This window comes from Colletotrichum lupini, chromosome 10, assembly GCF_023278565.1.
Source record: "Colletotrichum lupini chromosome 10, complete sequence".
Lineage (NCBI taxonomy): Eukaryota > Fungi > Ascomycota > Sordariomycetes > Glomerellales > Glomerellaceae > Colletotrichum > Colletotrichum lupini.
The window spans coordinates 1,136,631-1,157,815 of record NC_064673.1 but is presented as its reverse complement, the minus strand read 5'-3'; the positions used below and the strand labels follow the sequence as shown (position 1 = coordinate 1,157,815).

The following is a 21,185-nucleotide window of genomic DNA, read 5'->3' as shown; positions in this document are numbered from 1 at the left end:
AACTATAATAGCTATAGGCCGGCCTATAGCCCATCGTTAGTACTAGATAGGGGGGTATATAGGTCGTAGAATTATTAATAAATAGCTAGGTATACCCGGTTTTCTATCTAAGTAAACTAAAGAAGGCTACCGACGACCTACTACCTAGGTAGAACTAAGAGCCGCTACTACTAATTATTAATAATAACGGCGAGCTAGAGTACGAGGTTTTTAAAATAGTTAAGTTATACTTATATAGGGGAAAGCTATAATACTAAGCGGACTAGAAGGGATACGATATAAATCTAACGTAATATAATATAAAGAGCTTTAAATATATATTAGTAGCGTTATAAGTATTTTATTATTAATACCTAATTACTAAGGGTCCGTTATAGAACCTAGATATATAAATAAAAGCTATCGCGGCTAGCGATTTATTATTACTAAGGGACGACGATAATATAATAATAATAATTATAGCTATAGATTTACTAGAATAAGGGGTAATTAAGAGGTTTATTTTTCGGCGCTGCGGATAGCGCCCTCTAGTATAGAGGGGGGGGTAATATTACGGTAGTGGGCATTAGGGCCCCTGTGGGCCCCGTGGCTCAGCCTCAGGCTACGAGGCTGAGCTCCTAGTAGTTACGTAACGAGCTAGACCGCTAGGCCCAAAGGGCCAGCTCGCCAGCTTCTGCCCACTGTTCTGTTTTTTCCCTCTTCACGTTAAGTCTTCAGTCAATTAGGTCAATACAGCAGCGTTCCGACCTGCCTCAAGTTCCCTTTCGTGACACCCCCCCCCCCCCCCCCCCCCCCCCGCCTGGTTCCCCCCCTTTTTTTTTTTTCCCCCCTCTCCTTAAATCTTCCAGCAATTTGGGCAAACACCCCCCCCTCCCCCCCCCCCCCAATTCCCCTTTCTGGCCCCCCCCCCCCCCCCCCCTGGCCGGTTTCTCATTCTTTCGCGTGCTTGGCTGCCGCTGCCCAGGCCGAGATAAGGCATGTTGGCGGCTCTTCTTGCTATTGGAATACTTTTGCAACTTGATTACGGAGTAGAAAACCTAAGGTATGCCTCAAGTGCCGGGGTACCTCAAGCCGTGGGTACGAAGCCCGGAAAGACGCGCGAAGCTGGGACTGCTTGGGCCTGAGAGAGAGTTGCAGATTCTTTTCTCTTTCGCCTCAGTTCGCTACCACTTCCACTACCGCTACCGTGTGCCTGCCCCGGGTGATCAATATCGTGGTCTCGCGTCTAGAAGGCCGTCAAGAAGAGACTAAAGAGCTTGCAGGTTGTCAGTTTGTCTCCAAGGGAGGCTGGAGCACTCGAGGGTTCGTGCGCTCCGAGGTTTAGCTGTGTTGATCAGCACCATCGCTTGCTTTAGCTACCTACCTAGCCCGGCCACACATTCGATGGCAGTGGCTTTTCTACTAAGCACAGAGACTACCGAGTTGATCGATGAAGCTTGTTCTGGTGTTTGAGCGAGATCTCTGCCGTCAGGGTGGTGTGGATCTCACCCCCCCTTCTCGCATGCTGTGAAGGTTGTCTGCACTATACAGAGTACAGTAGACTCTGCTTGCTCAGTAGTGCGCCTGGGAAAACGTGCCAACGTTGGGAACATTCCGTAGTAGGCCCCAAAGGCGAAGAGAGAGTCGAGGTGAGAGTCGTACGCGACTAGTTCGGACCAGGGAAAAACTCCACCTTAACCACGACGTCGGATCCAGCCAGGCCTAGTCGCTCAGTCTACGGCCTATGGTGCCCCCCTCCAGCCAAGTGGCGTGGATGCTGGGCACGACGGTTTCGCCGAGTTGGAGATTTCCCATATTCTCTCTAGCTCCGGCTAGTTCTCCGCATCATCGTGGTCGCGTCGTAACCCCATGGGCCCTTGGGTCTGGGGGGGCTCACTCACACTCACACACCCCGGCCGGGGATTTCATGAGTATATATGAATGCGACAAGCCGCGCCGAGATGAAGGAAGAAGAATTTCTCCATCAGCCAGCAGGGAACTTCCTGAGCAGTAAAGCATCTGACTCTTCTCACTCTCAAACATATACACTCGCATATCTAGCGGGGGTTTCCCGAGTGATTTCTCGTCTCATCTATATATCACCTCATCCTCATCTCTCTTCTCTCTCTCCATCCTTCTCCTCCCACTCTACCTACAACCGTCCAACACTTCCCGACTCCGATCACCACATCCGCCACAATGTTCGGCAAGAGACAGGAGCCAGATGTCAACGAGGTCCTCGAGCAGCGCCGGCCCAGCACGGCCGAGGCGACGGCGCAACAGCACCGCAAGAACGTCTCCAACAAGGGCTTGACCGGCGCGTCGGCCCTGACCGTCAAGCAGTCCATCCTGCCCATCACCTTGGTCACCGTCCTCTTCTTCCTCTGGGGCTTCGCTGTAAGTCCATGGTCCTTTTTGACGTCAAACATCCAACATACTAACACGCTCATTCCCAGTACGGCCTCCTCGACGTCCTCAACTCAAAGTTCCAAATCGCCCTCAACATCACCGCCGCAAAGGCCGGCGGTCTCCAGGGCGCCTACTTCGGCGCCTACTTCATCGGCCCCCTGACCTACTCGGGCTGGATCGTCCGCAAGTTCGGCTACCGCTGGACCTTCATCACCGGCCTCTGCATCTACGGCGTCGGCGCCCTCATGTTCTGGCCCTCCGCCGTCTACCGCTCCTTCCCCGGCTTCTGCGGCTCCCTCTTCATCGTCGGCTCCGGCCTCTCCACCCTCGAGACCTCCGCCAACCCCTTCATCGCCACCTGCGGCCCGCCCCGCCTCTCCGAGTTCCGCCTCGAGCTCTCCCAGTCCTTCCAGGCCGTCGGCTCCGTCATCGCGCCCCTCCTCGCCGCCCGCGTCTTCTTCTCCCACACCGAGCCCAACGACCTGTCAAAGGTGCAGTGGACCTACCTCGGCATCGCCGCCTTCGTCTTCCTCCTCGCCGTCGTCTTCTTCGTCGTCCCGCTCCCCGAGATCACCGACAGCGACATGGCCCTCCAGGCCGAGATGGTCGCCGGCGAGGAGGGCCACGACGACAAGCCCCTCCGCAAGCAGTACCGCCTCTTCTTCGGCGTCGCCGCCCAGTTCTGCTACGTCGGCGCCCAGGTCGCCGTCGCCTCCCAGTTCATCTCCTACGCCGTCGAGTCCGCCGGCCTGACCCACTCCGAGGCCAGCGACCGCTACGCCATCGGCCAGGGTCTCTTCGCCATCGGTCGCTTCGCCGCCGCCGGGCTCATGATGGTCATCAAGCCCCGTCTCGTCCTCATGGTCTTCATGACGGGCATCATGATCTTCATCGCCTTGGCCATCGGCATCAAGGGCGAGGGCGGCATCGCCATGCTCTCCATCGTGCTCTTCTTCGAGTCGTGCATCTTCCCCACCATCTTCACCACCGCCATCCGTGGTCTCGGCAGACACACCAAGCGCGGTAGCTCCTGGATCGTCGCATCCGTTTGTGTAAGTTTTTTTCCCATCCGTCATCCACCGCTCCTGGTACTCCTCCACAAGACATTGTTGCTGATTCCTTCCGTAGGGTGGTGCCCTCTTCCCCAGTCTCACTGGTCTCGTCGCCGACACCAAGGGATACCACATCTCCATGGTCGTGCCCCTCGCCGGCTTCGTCGTCTCCCTCGCCTACCCCATCTTCCTCAACACCGTCTGGAAGAAGGACCTCGACAGCTTCAGCGCCTCAAAGATTGGAAACACGGACGAGCACGGCGTCATTGGCGACCCGGCCAGAGACGACGCCTACGGCGACAAGGCCGCCTCCAAGCACTTGGAGTCATAGATGCCTTTTCCTCCTCTCCTCAATACCCACCCCCATCCTCTTGAATCTTTACCCCTGGATGAAATGAATGAAACGAATTTGGTGTAGATAATAAACAAACACATCGGTCATGACAGATAGAAGAGAACTTGTATATACCCGTACCTTTAATCAAAGTTTCTCCTACTTTCACACTGTTATCCCTTTCGATATTGGTGAATACCGCGCCTCCCTGGCTTGTGATATGTGTTTCTAGATGAGGGTTTGGGGATTTAGGTACTGTTATCCGGATATCAGTCTGAAGTCGAGGAGAGACAGGTGTAGTCTTCTCATCGCTGTTTCCTCGCTATATCGGGAAATCAGCTTAATCATGATTCACGCCATGGTTCACGGTTGAGGAGGAGTCTACCAGCCCAATCTCTCCTCCCTAAAGTAGGCAAGGAATCGGCCCATATTCATCACGGATTCCTCGTCTTCTTAAGGGCACTGTAGGCTGAGTATCTTGATGGGCCTTAACCTTCAGATGAATGGCAACCCTGAGGAGGGAAGCCTATATACCCCCTCAAGTCCATTCCCGTCACCAACAGCAGCAGGCGCCTCAGCAGGCTTGCGAGGTCAGGTCAAAACTGCCGTTTGGCGGGATGGCTACGGGCGAGCCTGTTCAACCGGCTTAGCGTACACCAGGTTCGAGGTTCGAGTCCCAGCTTGAGCACCAGAGATGTAGCCCTCAGTTCAGCCCCCAGGGGGGGGGGGGGGGGGTGAACTCTTTTGGTTTTTGGTAACTCTAGTTTTTTCTCCCCACGAAATTATAAGTTGCATCACCTACGTATGATATGCCACCATCTGCCATACTATGTATGGGCTAGATGATAGGTAGAGTGAGTGTTCTAGCATGGTCAAGTCTCCCGCCCGAGGTCCTCCTCCTTCCGCTGTTTGGTTCATTGTAGTTAGATGGGTGTTTTGTTATCCAAAGCGAAGGAGTACTCCTTTGCGGTCATGTGATCAAGTCGCCTGCATGTACATCGGTTGCTCTTCTCTGTGCGACACTTTACATGCCATGTGAGTCCCTCCTCACAACTCATTGCCTTCAACCCGAGACCGGTCTTGATATGTGAGGTCGAGGGTATGCCGATGCTACGGAACACATCAAGTCTGCTACCGATAGCATCAGAATGGAACAGGATACTTGTGAAGTATCAACTCGAGATGCGCCTTCCACATGGTGTAAGTGAGCTGACTGCTAGCAGAGCCTCAGACTTCAGTACCTCACAAGAAATATCTTGGCGCTGGCGGAGCAGTCATGCTAGTTGCGAATGGCTTCAATGGCAAAAAAATCAAAAAAATCTGGGCCCAGCGAGCTCGGAAACTTGGATCGCAATGGCCAACAAACGACGCGAAGACACAGTCATGACATACCGGTTTCAGGAGCTTCAGCGACCAAAGCTTGCAACGAAGCATTCGCCTCCCTCTCAAAAGATGTCGGGATGATCGACGGCTCAGGATCGCCTCGGCTACGGATACAACCCCTCTGCTTTCCCACTCGCTTGCCCGAAAAACAGTCGACAGCGCCAAAGAGTTCTCGCATCGAAAGCAACAACCCAAAGCTTCGGCTCGTCTTCTTGCAGCAGCATCAACAGCGATATGTTAATAATGCGCACAGCCAATGACGCAGTCAAAGCTGTCCGATGTACCAAAGATGGGCTGCGGCGTACGTCTGTTCGTGTGAGTCGGATAGCACCATCGTCCAATGTCCGATTGAGTTTGAGCCAAATTCGCGCTGGACCCCTTTTTGGTTCCCTTTTCTCGAGAAACGCCTCGTCCTTGGGATTCAGGTGAGTCTTGAGCCCACGGTGTCGACGAGCGAATAATGTTACAAGGTAATTGTGTTTGAGACTTGTCCATCTGCTACAGCATGCTTCTCGCCAATTTTGATTTCCGCGCTCTACCTTAGATATGGGCGCATACGCAGCTCAGAAAAAAAAAAGTAATAATCCGATAATTTGGAAACACGACGAGACGTTGAAGCTTAGCGTCGTCACGCATATCACGTCGCGTTACCTTAGTAGGCCAGCGACAGATTCGAAAAGGCCGGCCACAGTTTTGGGTTTGAGCCGGACCCGAGGCCATCCGGCGGCTATCGACCGTGCTAATTCCTGGTGTGGTGGTGTACGGGGTATTGTTTCCGTGATCGCTGGTGCTCTGGACTCTGGGGGTAATGTGCCACGGATCGTGAAGTTGTGGTCCGTTGGTACATTAGATTGACCGTTTCTGGATGACCACGAAATTGGACGTGATGATAATCGGCGGCGCTTTCCCTTAAGGGAGAGTGAATTGCAAAAAAGGGATTGGGTTGGACTTTGGGGGGGATCCAAGGATGGGGAAACCTGGCAAAGGCAACGTCATGTTGCAATTTCCAGATCCCTAGGTGCATAGAGCCATCTTCTCATTTGCCCACTGCCCATTGTATCCGTACACGATGTACGGAGTACATTCCTAATAACTCTCTTTGCCGCGGCTAAGAAAGTACCTACGTTTAAAGGTGATGCTTGTTGAGAAAAAGAGTTGACCTAAGCGAACGGGCGAATCAGCACCCGGACGCCACCTGAAACGGCGTCCGATGGTTCGTCAGATGGCCGAGCTGGTGGGGGCCAAGAAAGACGAGAAAGAGGAAGGAGGGCGTTGCCGCCTTTCTCAGAGGCACAGAGATAGGACAGAGACAGAGACAGAGACAGAGAGGTTCGCAGCCGATACGTACTGGAGAGTGGAATAGGTAGTGCACGTGAGTGGGACAATGGCTGGGGTGACTAAGAGAATCTCATCCAGACGATTGGCGGATGATGCACGTCTGGGTTGGCCGCTGCAAGGTACCCGATGGTGGCACTAGCTTTTTCGGGACTGGATGAACAGGGGCAGCCGATGGGATCCACCTAAAAAGGAATGGGTCAGCTCAATTGGCAGGAAGGGGAAAAAAAAACTTGTGCGACTCTGAGGTGAGGAAGGCGCACGTTGGAAATCTCCTGGAAAGAAAGATTGGCTGGCGCGCGCCACCTGTCTCATTTCCCAGGCGCGGATTTCCAGCCGTTGGTCTTTCCCCTTCTGGTCTCATCGCGACTTTTGTCGTTTCTCTCTCTTTTTCTGGGTACTGGAACTGGATTGTCTCTCCCTGCCAGCGTCTGTCTGACCTCGCCCCTCTAAATGCCCCCCGTCGACGCGACAAGCCTCCCTGCTGCTTCTCTGCTTCTGGGGGCGGTCACGTTTGCCCGTTTCTTTCTCAAAGGCTCCAGGGCCTCCTCTCCCACTTTCCAGGGCCCCCGGCACCCTCGCTCGGTGGAATCGTGGAGGCATCGGAGAGGGACCGCTGCAACTGGAGTCTGTATTCGTACGAGTGGACGGACTTGTTGTTGTTATTGTTGCTGTTGACACTTGACAGTGGCGGTCAGCGAGCCTGGGTTGAGGCCGTGAGAATACTGCGGTGTCACCAAGTTTGCGTCGAGAGAGAAGAAACTAAAGGTACGAAATACTTTGGGCGCATAAACGACCACCAGTTCATCCCCTTTTCCTTCTCATTGCCGTCCACTTGAGACGCCGCACGAGGGCCAGTGCCACCCTCTCCAAACACTTCCAAACAGGAGCAGGAATCAACCTGGTGGGAACAGTGGCAGGCCGCTACACCACCAGTCAACCACAACCGCGTCCGCTCTTCGCCCAACATGATCCATTGGGGGCTGCCGATGCTGGCTAGCATCAACACCCCCAGGCACGGTCTGTTCACCGACCAAGCAAGCGACCGCCGGCCACTGGCTGCTCTGGAAAGCCTCTGATCCGAATGGAAGCGCGCTCCCCTCCAAGCCGGGGTCATCGTGGCTGGCCCTGTCGGCCAAGCGACTCCAAGTGGTTGCTGTCCAGGCAAATGAAATTAAAAGGAGGATCCTTCCGAATCCGTGCTGAGCGCACTTGGGAACAACCATCAGCCATCATCTCTGTCTCCGTCTCTCTCTCTCTGTCTCTCGCCCAGTCTAGGTGTCCATCTGTTGGACTGACAGACTGTTAGTGTTGCCCGTAGTGTTAGTGTTGGTGTTTGTCACGCTTTCCCAATCCCAATCCCAGTCCAGGGCTGCCCCGTGCCACCCTTCGCCTGTCGCCGACTCATCCCCATGTCCTACTGCCCCCCGTCTCGCGACTCAACTCCCAGTCTCTCCCACTCTTTCTCTCCACTTCATCTCCAGTCTTTTCGCCGTCCCTCGCTCTGCCTCTGTCTTTCTCCCGCAACCCTCTTTGCATCGTCGCTCGCTTTTAGGTCAGGCTCCTCCAGCCCAGTCACTCTTTTACACCTTCCCGTCACGATCCCACGTCCAGAGTACTTGTCTCTCTCTCGCTCCGTCGATACTCTCGTTGTTCGTCGTCGATTCACTCGTTCCGCGTCGACTTTGCGCTCACTCTCAACACACGACCACCATTGAGTCTACTGTCCTCCGGAAATTTCCAGGAAAGACTCCAATCGACCGACTACCCGATCGAACCATTTTCAACCACCACTGAACCCCCCGGCAAATACTCTATCGCAATGCATATCCGCTCACTCGCCTCTGTGGCCTTCGTGGCCTTCGCCGCCCAGGCTTTCGCGCAACAGCAGACCAAGGTCTTCAAGCGCAGCATCACCGCCGGAAGAGATTTGGGTCTTATGCGCCGTGCCGACGACGGTTACCAGCCCGCCGACGAAGTCTGCAACAAGGGTGGTAACACCTGCGCTGAGGCTTGCGGAACCGGCTATGAGCAATGCAAGTCCACCGACCAGGCCGTCCACTGCTTCAACCCGGCCGCCGGCGAGACTTGCTGCTCAACCACCACCGGAAGTGAGTCGACTTTAGTTCTTCTACTACAGCCTGCATCCTGAATACTAACGCCTTCCATCAGACTCCTGCTTGTCATCTTTCTACTGCACCCACGGCAGCAACAGCGACACGACCTGCTGCCCCAACGGCATGAACCTCGCCGACTGCGCCGCAAAGCACGGCGTTAGCGGCCTCACCTCTGACCCACCCGTCGTCGCGAGCACTTCCGTTCCTCCCACCACCAGCAAGACCACCCCTCCCCCGACCACCAGCTCAACGCCGGCGCCGCCTACCACCACGTCTTCCGTCGTCGTCACCACTTCCAGCACTCCCGCCCCTTCGTCCACCCTCGCCCCCTCCACGTCTGCAGTGCCCAGCACTACCGAGGTGACCACTGAGGTCTCATCTACCTTTGTTCCCAGCGCCGGTACCAGCACAGCCTTCGCCTCCAGCAACGGCACCACCCTGGCCACGACATCGACTCGCTCCAGCGCGAGGAGTACCGTCCTCCCCTCGGCGGCGACCACCTCGGCATCCGCCCCCAACCAAAACGCCGGAAGCAGCAACGGGCCCGCCGGCATGGCGGTCCTCCTCGGTGCCGCCTTCGTCGCTGCGCTGCTCTAATCCTTTACGACTGGCTCAATTGGAAGCGCTGACCTGGCATTGACTCTAATATGCTGCCTCAAGCAATCTCATCTGTCAATACCAGCGTCAGTGTGCCATGTGTCACGAGTATAATGAAAACGAAAGCAGCCGGCGGAAGGCAGTGGATCCACGTGCTCTGTTGGGATGTTTAATGTTGGCCGGAATTTTTTGCTGATGCTTATGATTCCCCTGATCTACTTGATATGTACGGAGCGGCTTGATGAACCTTTGATGTGTTTTTTTTTTTTTGCGATGGTGTTTCTGGAGAGACGAAAGAAAAAGATGGATGGTTTGGAGATTTGTACTCGATCAGCGCCTTATATCCTGTTTTTGTGTTTTGTGAACAGCGTACCTTACTTTGCGTTGTTCACCCTGTACTTACGATTCCCCCCCTTTTTTTTCCATTTTGGGCGAGCTTGGGAGACGCATATAATATCCCGAGCTCGATGAAAGACCCCAAAAAAAAGTATCATAAACCTTAATATCCTTCTGGGACAACACAATAACATCACAACATTGCACGCAACTGACTTGGCTTTCTACCCCTCGACTTGCTCTCGAAGTGTCTTTTTTTTGGAGAATGGCTACGTACGCTATCTACGCCGTGCGACATGGTTTGCCAAAGGCCTGTAGGTTGCGTGGCAAAATTCGATAACCCCCCCCCCCCCCCCCCTTTTCAAACCGCGCCGTGTTGGAAAGAGGAGATCCGGCCGACGACTCGGGGTCGTGGAAAATCGGTGCCGGCGGCGGCGGCGCTGTTTGAGTTATTCGCTCGGTCTCCCCGTTCCGATACCAGTAGGTACCTAGCAACACGGAGCCTAGTTGTGCCACTTCCTGATAGCGAGGCCGGTTGAAAGTTGAGGTCAACGCCGCCGGCCGGCCGGCCGGGCTGGTAGGGGCCGGGGCCGAGGTTTCGGTACCGGAGCCGGCGGGAGGTGAATTGAAATTTCTCAATCGGCCGGAACCCCGGGAATTGAAATCACGGGGGGGGGGGGGGGGGGGGGGGGGGGGGGGGGGGCTTTGGCGGTTCTTTTTTTTAAAAACCCCCCCCCCCCCCCCCCCGCCCGCCGGGTGGGGGGGGGGGGGGGGGGGGGGGGGGGGGGGGGGGGGGGGGGGGGGGGGTGTGGAGTGCCGGCTTATATGTCCTTACCTGCATTACTTTACAAATACGCGCTCCCCCCATTCCCCCGGATCCGTCGTGTGTGGTTGGCGCTTGTGTTCGGCCTTTGGGACCTTGAGATGTGGTTCGCATGCAGCATGCAACGGCGTCCCGACGCAAGGGGGGGACGGAACCGATGGGACCGACGGGACCACGGCTTGGTAGCTAGCATTTGTTGTGGCTTTCCGATCAACGGCCGCAGCCCTTTGACGACTTTGGACTAGACTCTACGCAAATGAGCAACCGTGTAATATATACCATGAGAAAAATGCTTGGAAACCTATCACATCAATATTCAGAGGTATCATCGAATACGGAGATGCAAAGTTCAAAGATAGTTGATATTAGCGCCTGCTATCCCAAAACACTATGCTACCGGGTATCATGGTTGATGCTCTCTACAATGAAAATTCCACCACTTCTCCTCCTATAGCGCCTCGAGCTGGGTTCCTTCAAAGTCCTTCATTCCAGGGCCGCCAGAACTGGTTCCTGAACGTCGGCATACACTTGACCATCGCTGGCGGCTCCTCTTGCCAGTTGATCTTTGGAGGCTCCCCGTTGTTCTCATTAATGGTCCAAGCCGAAGCAAACCCCCTCTCTTCTTTGATTTGTCGTCCGTCTTTCACATTATATGCCAAGCTGACGCTCGGCACGACGGCGATTTTGCCGTGACCCAGCTTCCACAAATCCTTGCACAGCAGTGTTGGCTCGCCGGTATGGCACTCCCCTTGATATGACCTCCGGAAGTCAATCTGCTTCTTCAGGAAGGGCTCTCCAGTCACCGCAACGCCTCCATTCCAGCACGCAAACACCTGCAGTGGCTTACGGCTGAGGTATCGATCCTGGGAGTACGGGTGGTTCCAAAACATGTTGGCCACATCGCTCCATTGTTCTCCCTTGGGTGTTCTGTCGGGAATCGGCAAAAAGGTGTCGCCGTTGATGGCGCGAGAGATCCACGAATCGTAGAACGAGGGTTCTCCATTATGCGGCGCAAATCGGAGGAAATGGTAGTCCATCGCGCAAGTCATATCGGCTCCCTGCGTTTGCTTCTGGTACGCCAACTCTAAAATATCCTCGGTGCATGCAGCGACGTCGTTGAGGAAAATAATCGTCGCCTTCGGGTCGTAGGCATCCGCATCTGCCATCATGGGTTCCAAGGCCAGATTCCTCAGCTTGGCGAGCTTGCCGATACGATCGCCACTGTGGGAATCAATGCTGCTCGTCTGTAGGTGATAAGAAACTCCCATCTGGTCGAGGTGTGATTTGAGGCGGTATAGCGTCTCGTATGTACCATCGGTGGAGATACCCTCAACAATGGAAAGGGCGCAGTTCTCCGGCCCAATGACGTTCATGGCTTCCAGAACAGCTCCTATCAACTGGGGCAGGAGATCTCTAACCTGTCGCAAGTCGAGAGCAAAGAAGTAGTGCCTCTTATCCATGTTCATGGTAGGCCGCAGAACTTCGTAGCGAGTGACATTTGTCGCAGGGCAGTTGACAATAGGAAAGCCACCATTTTTGGGGTCTAGAATTGCCTGCACGTATTGACTTGCTTCGCCAAACTTGTCTGGTCGACCTTCGTAGAGAGCTGGCTGAACCCAGTTTGGCGTTGAGTCGTTCATCCAACTGCCGCCATATTCTGAACCCAAATCAGTACACCGGGTTGGCAAAAGGGCGATTGGCTAGACTTACGTTCTGCTGTCCAAGGAATTACAAAGTATTGGACTAGCGGCTGGTGGAAGAGCAAGAAGAATCCGGTGATGAGAATGAAAACGATGATGGCGATAAAGGGCGTCCGAAGCCGCCTAGGGTTATGAAAATTCGCAATCATTGTGTGTATGTACAGTGGTCGTTCGACGAAGTCGCAATGTGCTGAATCAAGTTTGGCTGCCTGACGTGCGGCGATGGCATGCGAGTCTTCTTCGAATATAGCAGCAATAGCAGTTTTGGTGAACGATGCCAAGGGAACTATGAGCGTACGCCAACGAGACTGGATCAAGCGATTATGCAGGTTGATGACTCTAATGCAGTAAAAGAGAAGATGCCAAGATCGGTAACCTGAGAAATGGCTGAAGGTGGGAGGAGGGTGGCTAATAGTTCATATCAGGTCCCGGTGGGCAGGAGCACTGACGAAAGCTAAAGCAAAGGCGATCTGGAAGGCGAGTCGAACTCGAAACCTCCCGACAGTTCGTTTCTTTCTGTTTCTTGATCGGAACTCTCGGCGACCCTGCAGGAAGAAGAAGAGGTTATGGCATGAGGGCCAAAAAGAACAAAAAACAGAAAGGACTACTGTTGGGATTATAGAGTTCGGCGTGGTCGTGACCCAAGAGCAAGACAGCTCACATGGCCGGGAATGGCGAGTGCAGCTGAAGCCTGTGAGAGACCAGCAGTTCCCGCCGAGCTCCGTTATAAAAGGTGTTTAGGAGAAGAGACGGAGCCCGAGCGATGCGAGGCGCAGCGATCCAAGAGTCGGGATCAACTAGGATCTTGGTTGGGAAAGGGGGAACGCAAAAGGCATCGAGCGGTAAGGAGAGAGAATAGGTGAGATGGAGGTCAAAAGTAACGTGAATACCTTGATGCTGATGGGACGGGGGGAGCATCTGCTTTAGTTTATGTTGGACAGCACGCACTCGTTGGCCCTTAAGGTAAGGTAGGTAGGTGCCTTCCTTACCTTACGCACGCACAGAGAAAGCAGGCGGAGTCTTGACTCTGGAAACTTAATAACCAAGAAGGAAGAGAGACTCCTGGCTCCTCCTTGGGGCGGGCCAAGTGGTGTTCCTGGCTGTGTCCGGTATGTGTCAACTTGGCAGGATGTGCCTCACACTGCACACGTAGCTGCGGATACCCGTACCGTCTTGGGGCATCTGTAGCCAAAAGGGTACATCCCAAGGCAATAATGGGAAACTCAGACTGGGCTCGCCCTACCCGGATGCACATCGCACTATGTGACCCTCGAAAAGATCTCCACGAGCCAGGGCGGGTAAGGAGAGAACGGACCCAGTTCCGTCGTTGCAATTTGATAATAACCTGTCAAGTGCCCACATGCGAATCCTTCAATGGCACCATGCCAGGTACGGATACTCTGCCCACTTCATCTTTTTTCTTTTGTTTCTTCTTTCCTATCCGTGTGATTCTGCTCTTTCGTCTCACCGCAACGTATGGAGTATGGCAATGCCTTGTTGTTACTCTGCGACGCTCATGCTGCGCTGTGCCTTGCCACGGTCGTTGTTCCGAGGCCGGAGCTATGTGGCAGGAATGCGTTCTCTGTTAAGGCACGGCGAATACTCCGTACACACGGTTCCTGAGTGTGAGTTCCACGCCCCGTCACAGCTTGTTTCACCCTCTGCCTCTCTCTTGCTCGCAGCCCAAGTACCTTACAGTTTACCTTAGTCCGGATACCTCATCAAACAAACAATGAGAACAATCGACGGCATTCACGACGGGGATGTTGTGATCTGCAAATTGGTTCTGAAGACAACATCATCATGGCCACTGTTCCAGAAGTTAGAACCCCCGTCTCTGAGGTGCAAAAACCCCCCAGTGTAACCCCAGATGACCAAAGTTAGCCAACCAGGAAAGCCAACCAGCTCATTGTGGCTTACCCTGCTTTCTGGAGTCGCCCGGTCTAGCGGCAGCATCGCCCGGCCAAGCCCCTAAGACACGCATCGGCCCCCGGAAAGGTACAATGTTAATTTGGAGTTTGGACAGTGCCATTACAATTCAGTATATGCAGTAATTACGGCTACCACGGGCTACGGCTACCGGTGGGAGTAGCGAGTATACTGCGTAAGAATCTCTCAGCTGTTTCGCTCGTGCTCTTGACACATGCGCAAACAAGATGCGCGACGAGGTCTCAGACACGCTGCGCATACAAACTCAACCCAATCAAACATCGGATCACCAAGAGGCACTGGTCCAGTCAAACACAATTGTTTCCGTCCGTCTGTGCCTCTTCGCAAGGGCCAAACCTGGAGTTCTCTCTCCGCCAATGCAGCAGTGCGTCAGCAATGCACCCTCCTGTTCAATGTTATACCGCAGTATATACATTTGACTTCTTTCCGGGATCGACCACGGCTGATGGTGCCGATCCTCCCGCCCACAATCTCCCGAGGTTGCAGCTGGAAGTTTTTGCAGAGGATTGCAAGCAGCTTTTCTCCTTCATGGGGCCTCCAAGCTACTGATCCTGTCCAGTAAGAAGAAGAAAAATGCTGCAGCCTGGCACAGGTAGCCGGCAAGTGTCATGACATTCCTTGTCATACAACCACAATACCTTCTCTCCATACCACCTAACCCTTGTCTCCAGTCTGCCGAACAACCAGGCGGCATTAACCAGCCATCGACGCGACACCGATCGGCTTTCGTCCACGCTTTTTCTGACGAACTCGCATTCATGTCGAGTTTCCCAGCAAAGCCATTGGCCGGCTTGGCTTGTCCTGCTGAAACTAGCCATCTTCGACAGTCGAGAGTGAGGACGTGCCTCACCTCAACTCCTTTTGACAGCCTAGGCGGCAGCGGGGCAGTCCTACTTCCAAAAACAAAATAAAAAATAGTCGAGGGTTGACGTTGAGGCAACGCGCCAATTTCGCCGCGGCCGCTATCCCGACCCGACTGGACGGGCCGGCGCAGCGGCAATCAATCGACCAACATGTCCGAAAATAGCGCTGTTCTGTGTTGGCTCTCTAGCAAAAATTTTGTACCTTTACTGGCCTATGCGTTTCACGCTGTGAATACGCAACGGCCTCATCTTTGAACACTCTCTAAAAGTCTTCACAGCTGTTCTATTGCGGTCGGACTGTTTTTCAGACTCGTCGAGTCTTCGGCTTTCAGCATCGTCAGATTGGAAAGCCAGATACTTCATGCGAATGAAGCTAAAGAAACTTGAGCTGGATCGAGACACTAGGCAATTGTACCTACTCGACGCGCGGATTCCGGAACCCCCACATGTACGACGAACTACACGTATACCGGGCGGATCAAGCCTGACTCGCCAGTCCAATTGACTGGTCCAGTATTCTTCTGCCTTGAACACCGGTTTCTAGTGTATTGGAATTCGGTACTAATGCGCCATGTTCCTACGCAATCATATTTCATTGCAATTTCCTGAGTAGCTGGGACTTTGGGCACCGTCCTAGATTTTGGCCGAGCCATGGTGGGCCTAGGCAGTTTGTTACCCTCTACAGACTGAGCAGCTTCGTCACCCTCTTCGCAACGCTCTCCTCGAATTCGGTCACGCCGCTCTGTAGGTGCGTCATGTTCCCTTGTCTCAACTTGTACACAAGCCGTCGTCTAGGTACCCCCTTTTCATCTTCATCCTCTTCGCTGTCAGAGTCCTCGGCGAGACCCTCGACTGCTCCGCGCATGAACCACCGATCGTGACTGACGAGCACCACTGCGCCCTCCCAGTCTCTGAGTGCTCCACGCATAGCAGTCACAGTCTCGTAGTCGAGGTGAGTGGTAACTTCATCGAGGATGAGACAGTGTGGTCTCCGCCACAAGAGACGTGCGAGCTCGCATCGCACAAGCTGCCCTCCTGATAGCTTCCCAAGAGGTACATCGGAAGCAATGCGACCAGGCAGACCGAGGCTGCCCAGAACGCCACGGACTTGCCCCTCATCCAATTCCCCGGCTACTTCCTCCGTGAGCATCGACAACGCCGTCAATGAGGGATCGCCTTGGCCCTTCTCTTGCAGAACATCGACGGCATGCTGCGAATAGTATCCCAGCTTCAGCCGTGGGTGCGTTGTCACTGTCCCTGACGTGGGCTTCGTCTCGTCGACTAGAAGTTTGACCAAAGTCGACTTCCCGGCACCGTTCAACCCGAGGATGCCAATTCGATCACCCATGTGAACAGACAGGTCTATATCCTGCAACACTGTTGGCGCCGCTAGCTTCGTCTTGACCCTAGTCGGATAACGGAATGTCGCATTCTCTACCGATATGAGAGGCCCCGGGAATCGGAGATCTAGAGGTTCCGGCAAGACGAAGCTTACGGGCCGTTCGTCTTGAGGGACGTCTATATCCTCGCGGGCTGTCAAGTGATAGCCAACAAGGTCGCGATTCAGCTTGAAGCGGCCGCCTTTAGCACTGACTGAAAGGCCCCATCGATCGTCGAGCTTCTTTTGGCGGGACTTGGCTTGCCGCAGCTTGTTCTGGTCATCATTGGCCTTGCCTGCCTTGATGTTGTTGGATATGCTTTGCTGGATATGAGCCTTTTGCTTGTCTTGAGCATCCTTCATCTTTGTCAACCAGAGTTTCCGCTCCGACTGCGATGCCTCGTATGTCGGAAGGTCGCCGTGGAAGTACGTCAACCCCTTTTCCTTCAGGATGAGAAGATCACTGCAAATGGTGATAAAGTCTCTGTCGTGCGACACGAGGATGAGCGTAGGGGCATCATCCATGTCTTGGAGGGACCCCAGATACCGCTGAAGCCAGATGATGCCAAGTAGGTCAAGGAAGTTTGTCGGCTCGTCCAAGATGAGGATGTCGGTCTCCTGGAGCAGCGATATGCAGAGCGCCGTCCGCATCCGCCACCCGCCAGATAAGCTGGTGACGGGTTTTGACATGTATGCCTCGGAGAACCCCAGGCCGGTCAGGATGCGCTTGGCTTTGGACTCCGTCTCGGCTACTTTCGACGGCTCAACTTGTAGTTGGAGATCTGCGAGCATCTCTAATGCCTCTTGCGTCTCGCTCTTCATGGTTTCGGCCGATATCTCATCTTGCGGCTGATCGACCCTGGCTTTTGGGTCAGTATCACCCACGCGCGGAATTGGATGGGAAAGGAGCAAAAGAAAATCTAAAAAAAAACGTACAGTGACTGAGACTCGGCGACCTTTTTCTCAAAGGCCTTCAAAGCCTTGCGTGCTGCCAGGCCGCGGTCTCCGCTGCGCAGCCTTGCATTCTTGTCGACTTGGAAGAGATGCTTTTGGTTTCTTTCATGACGGAGAGCGCGAATGGCGCGCACGGGGCCGAGGGAGTCTGCGCTATTGATGCCATCGGACAGAGCTACGAATGTTAGTTCCGGGTCGATGGGGAAGATACAACGGCTATATCGGGCACACCTCTGATTTCCTGTTCGACATCTGACCGCGCAGTCGCCTGTTCGATAACGTGCTCCAACACAGTACGGCTGCTTCCAGCGGGGCCATCTACTGGAGAAGTCGAGTCGTTGTCTTCGGGGCGCACGTCCGAGTCGGTATCACTGATGCTCGTTTGCTGGAGAAGAGATATCCGAGTCGCCTCGGGTATGCCGGGGATTAACTTCTCAGCAATGGCTTTGAGAAGCGCTTGAACGTCGCGTCAATCATTTCGAGTTCGAAAGTTTGGTCTCGCGGCCTCTTTCGGTATGTACTTACTCGATTTGCCTGAACCATTTCTTCCGACGAGGGCGTATCGTTGGCCGGCCTTCAGACGCAGCTTGGCGTCGACCAGGATCTCGGTCCCCTCGCTCCGGGCTTTGGACTTGCCCTTGGCACCACCACCACCACTACCACCGGGTTTACGTGCCGAGGTGATGGTGATGTTGAGACCATCAATTTCTAGCTATACGAGACTTTTTGTCAGCTAGTCTGTACGCTTACTTTAGGTAAGTTGTGAAGAAAAATTACTTCTCGATAATCTGCTGTCTGGATGTTGAAGCGCGTCTGTTTGCTGGTGCAGAGGATCGTGGCCACGGACTCGGACGCCATCGACGTCATTGCTGTGACCTTTTTTTTCCCCCTCTCTTCCTCGGGTCGGAAAGTTGATTGAACTCAAATAAAGAAAGGATTGATCGCGAAGGGATGGATAATCAAAGCGAAAACCGCCGAACAAGGATGATTGAATTCGATGCCGTGCCTCAAATTTGAGGTGCTTGGGGCATTCTTCACATTATATTTTGATTCTTGTTCGGTTCTCTGGCCTGCGCCAAGAATACCTAATTAAGGTGCTTGTCCTGTCGGTGCTCGCATCTGCTTCCCAAGCATCTTACAGATTGGAGTATCATGGCGCTGGAGGATAAGTTCGTCTAGCTTGGTGGCGTTGTACCTTTTCCCCGCAAACCTGAAGGAGCTGCGCGGTACGTACCCCTCTCGCCTTCACCTCGAAGTGACTTGGGAGTCGCGGTTCAGGTGAGTTGGTCTGGCCTCTCAGCTTGCGTTGGTGTGTCCTCAACCACCCCTCCGCACAGAGTGACTCACGCCGAACACTGGACGGAGCCCTTTTGAGACGCCCGGTCGGATCTGCGGGGGATCCACTCCCCCTAAAAGGAGGGGAGAGCGGTATCCGTACGGATAGCCAAGTCTGCGGAGTGGTCCGCCCCCCTCCCTTCCATCCCCCGGTTACGGTTTCCGGCCGCGTCACAACCGGCCGTGGTGACTCAACCGCGGGGACTGGACCGACTCGCAACCCCCTTTTCCATGCCGACCTTGACTCGGTTCCGAGAGAGGTGAGCCGGCAACCACTGATGAAAATCTTCGTCAACTGTCCCACACAATCGCCCCTTCACAACAACGGAAGCGACGCCAAAAACGCCCTCGTCTCCCTCGCATATTCCGACTCCTCATCAGCAATCTCGTGAATCTCCAACTCCTTCCTCGCCCACTTCCTCGCCGCCCCAAACTTACCCGACCTCGACGCCGCGTACGAAGCATACTTGTACGCTTTACCCAGGTAATCCACCAGCCCGACCTCCCCAACAAGCTCCACGAGCCGCTCCGCGTCGGGCAACACGTCTCCGCCAAACGCATCGCTCCCGAGTTCCCGCTCGATAAGCCCCATCAACCTCTTCATCTCGACCCTCTTGCCGTCGTCGTCCCGCGCCTCGCACGCCTGGCAATCGCACGTGAACCCCCACTGCGCGAGCCTCGCCCGCCGGCCGTCCGTATCCTGCACCAGCGGCGCGTACGTGATCGTCACCTCCTCGCCCGGCGCGATATCCCGCCCCGCCCAAATCACCCTCCGCCCGCCGACCGAGGCGGACCCCGCGTTGGGGCGGCACGCGTGGTTGAGTTTCGCAATGTGCGGGAAGATGCCGATCTCGCCAGAGGACATGGTGAAGCCGTTTGTGCGGAAGATGAGGGCTTCCCTGCTGATGCCGTCGTCTGCGCCCCCCGGGTCGCGGTGCGCTGGGCAGGAGAGGTAGGCTGTGCGGCTGGAGGCGTTGAGTTGGGCGAAAGCTTCGTCGACGAGGGCTGCGATGGCGGCGAAGGCGAAGCCTTGGCCTGGGGTGAGGGCGCCGGGGTTTATCGTGAAGAGGGGGGTTTCGTCTATGATTACGGTGCCGCGGGGGATGGGGGCGAGGGCGAAGATGCCGAGGCCTTTTCCTGGGGAGGGGCGGACTTGCCAGAGGCCGAATGGTGATTTGAGATCTGGTGGTTGAGTTAGTGAGTGAGCTGGTGTGAGGGTGAGTGAGGTGAGGTGAGTTTATGAGTGAGATTATGTTGTGAGATGAAGTGAAGTGAGGTGAGGTCATGGGCGAAGTGAGGTTATGAGTGAGGTAAGGTGAACGGTGATGTGATATGCAAAGAAAGACCTACTCGTTCCATAACGGATCCGCGCTTCTTCCGAGTCACCAAGTCCCTCAGGTACGCCCTCATCAACAAAGGGTTCGTCTGCCGTGTCAAGGACGCCGTACGGTGATGTCTCGTTCTTCTTAATGGTGCTCTGCAACGATGCAAAAGTCAACGGGTTCGAGGCGCATATGCGATCCCGAAGCTGCTGTTGCTGCTGCTGCTGCTGCTGCTGCGCGTCATTGCTGTCTATCGCTGCCAGGCTGGTGTCAAGGGCGCGGATGTCGTCGTGTCCGCCGTCGCATGCGAGTGCGCCGGCTACGATTGATAGCCACACGGCGATATTGGATGATCTCATGACGTGGGACTGTTGATTTGAATTTCTTCGAAAGGTTGTGCTTCGGTGAGGGAGGGGATGAACACGCGCACGCCACGCCGAAGTTCAGATGAAAGGGACTTGAATGTGTAGATGATTGTATTTCGTGGTGTTTTGGTGTTTTGGCCCTTTTTTTCTCAGTATGAAGCAGTCATCTGTACTCACGGCCAATCCGCGCCGTGCTGTGCGTCTGACGTTTCCTGTCCCCTTCAATTGGGGGTTGGCGTTACAGAGACAAGAGCAGAGAAGTCGAAACGGATCTGCCGTCGCAGGATCGTGTCAATACCAGGTTCGTGGCGTTCAAGGGGCCGTTGCTGAAACGAGCAGCGCTTGCTGGATAATTCCGTTCCCCTGCCCCCCTCTGAATTTTCAATAGCAGAACAAAACGGAAACATAGAACATTCTGACAGATATTGGTGGTTGCATGCCCATTTCACTTATGAGTTTTTGTCGTTCGATAATGAAATGGAAAACAAGTTCTAATATAAAGAAAAATTCCTTCCCAGCCTTGTGGTTGAGGGGACGTCTGTCAGGGGCATCAGTTGTTTCATCTGTCAGGGCAGGCCTCACCGGGAGGGGGGGGTCCTGACTTCCAAGCCTCTCCTGTTCCTGCTTCAGCGATACGAAGCCGCGAAATAAAACTGAGTGCTGGCCATTCAGTCTAGGAAATTCTCGTTGCGCCTTTCCAGCTAGACGGCGGGCGTAAATTGAAGTAAAGCCACAGCAGTTCTTTCACTGGTCGCAACACTCTATAATATCACCGAAAGGCATGTGAATAGAAGGGTGAAGCACTCCTCGAGTTGTTGCACTTGCACATGATGTAAGCAAGGGTTCAGATCCGGTTGTCTAAGTATGCGACTTGGGTCGAACACCGCGCAGGCTCTCGAGAAGACTGGGCATGGGTCGAGTGGCCGGCCGGGCTTCTGCGGCGTCTTTCTCGG

General features: G+C 54.5%; 9 protein-coding genes across 9 annotated transcripts; 3 read left to right on the top strand and 6 right to left on the bottom strand.

Moving 5' to 3' along the window:
- Window positions 1-2,178: 2,178 nt before the first annotated feature.
- Window positions 2,179-3,771, top strand: CLUP02_17554 (glucose/galactose transporter; the record flags this gene model as incomplete). Its single annotated transcript, XM_049296462.1, has 3 exons — window positions 2,179-2,376; window positions 2,436-3,440; window positions 3,517-3,771. The coding sequence occupies 3 exons, from the start codon at window positions 2,179-2,181 to the stop codon at window positions 3,769-3,771; spliced, it is 1,458 nt and encodes a 485-aa protein (XP_049137686.1).
- Window positions 3,772-3,880: 109 nt separating this feature from the next.
- On the top strand, window positions 3,881-4,459 carry CLUP02_17553 (uncharacterized protein; the record flags this gene model as incomplete). The annotated part of the gene is made up of 3 exons (XM_049296461.1): window positions 3,881-3,996; window positions 4,075-4,135; window positions 4,274-4,459. 3 exons carry the CDS (start codon window positions 3,881-3,883, stop codon window positions 4,457-4,459), a joined length of 363 nt encoding a protein of 120 aa, XP_049137685.1.
- Window positions 4,460-4,697: 238 nt separating this feature from the next.
- CLUP02_17552 (uncharacterized protein) lies at window positions 4,698-6,153 on the bottom strand (the record flags this gene model as incomplete). Its single annotated transcript, XM_049296460.1, has 8 exons — window positions 4,698-4,761; window positions 4,826-4,884; window positions 4,930-4,987; window positions 5,021-5,108; window positions 5,167-5,368; window positions 5,419-5,655; window positions 5,847-6,018; window positions 6,107-6,153. 8 exons carry the CDS (start codon window positions 6,151-6,153, stop codon window positions 4,698-4,700), a joined length of 927 nt encoding a protein of 308 aa, XP_049137684.1.
- A 2,161-nt stretch (window positions 6,154-8,314) lies between these two features.
- Window positions 8,315-9,206, top strand: CLUP02_17551 (uncharacterized protein; the record flags this gene model as incomplete). Its single annotated transcript, XM_049296459.1, has 2 exons — window positions 8,315-8,603; window positions 8,665-9,206. 2 exons carry the CDS (start codon window positions 8,315-8,317, stop codon window positions 9,204-9,206), a joined length of 831 nt encoding a protein of 276 aa, XP_049137683.1.
- Window positions 9,207-9,824: 618 nt separating this feature from the next.
- Window positions 9,825-10,772, bottom strand: CLUP02_17550 (uncharacterized protein; the record flags this gene model as incomplete). The annotated part of the gene is made up of 5 exons (XM_049296458.1): window positions 9,825-9,854; window positions 9,910-10,176; window positions 10,392-10,460; window positions 10,530-10,613; window positions 10,755-10,772. The coding sequence occupies 5 exons, from the start codon at window positions 10,770-10,772 to the stop codon at window positions 9,825-9,827; spliced, it is 468 nt and encodes a 155-aa protein (XP_049137682.1).
- A 66-nt stretch (window positions 10,773-10,838) lies between these two features.
- Window positions 10,839-12,214, bottom strand: CLUP02_17549 (alpha-1,3-mannosyltransferase CMT1; the record flags this gene model as incomplete). Its single annotated transcript, XM_049296457.1, has 2 exons — window positions 10,839-12,022; window positions 12,076-12,214. The coding sequence occupies 2 exons, from the start codon at window positions 12,212-12,214 to the stop codon at window positions 10,839-10,841; spliced, it is 1,323 nt and encodes a 440-aa protein (XP_049137681.1).
- Window positions 12,215-15,082: 2,868 nt separating this feature from the next.
- On the bottom strand, window positions 15,083-15,531 carry CLUP02_17548 (uncharacterized protein; the record flags this gene model as incomplete). Its single annotated transcript, XM_049296456.1, has 2 exons — window positions 15,083-15,266; window positions 15,338-15,531. 2 exons carry the CDS (start codon window positions 15,529-15,531, stop codon window positions 15,083-15,085), a joined length of 378 nt encoding a protein of 125 aa, XP_049137680.1.
- Window positions 15,532-15,557: 26 nt separating this feature from the next.
- Window positions 15,558-18,077, bottom strand: CLUP02_17547 (ABC transporter; the record flags this gene model as incomplete). The annotated part of the gene is made up of 5 exons (XM_049296455.1): window positions 15,558-17,115; window positions 17,193-17,385; window positions 17,442-17,666; window positions 17,736-17,922; window positions 17,988-18,077. 5 exons carry the CDS (start codon window positions 18,075-18,077, stop codon window positions 15,558-15,560), a joined length of 2,253 nt encoding a protein of 750 aa, XP_049137679.1.
- Window positions 18,078-18,861: 784 nt separating this feature from the next.
- On the bottom strand, window positions 18,862-20,226 carry CLUP02_17546 (SET domain-containing protein 5; the record flags this gene model as incomplete). The annotated part of the gene is made up of 2 exons (XM_049296454.1): window positions 18,862-19,727; window positions 19,896-20,226. The coding sequence occupies 2 exons, from the start codon at window positions 20,224-20,226 to the stop codon at window positions 18,862-18,864; spliced, it is 1,197 nt and encodes a 398-aa protein (XP_049137678.1).
- Between the last annotated feature and the right edge of the window lie 959 nt (window positions 20,227-21,185).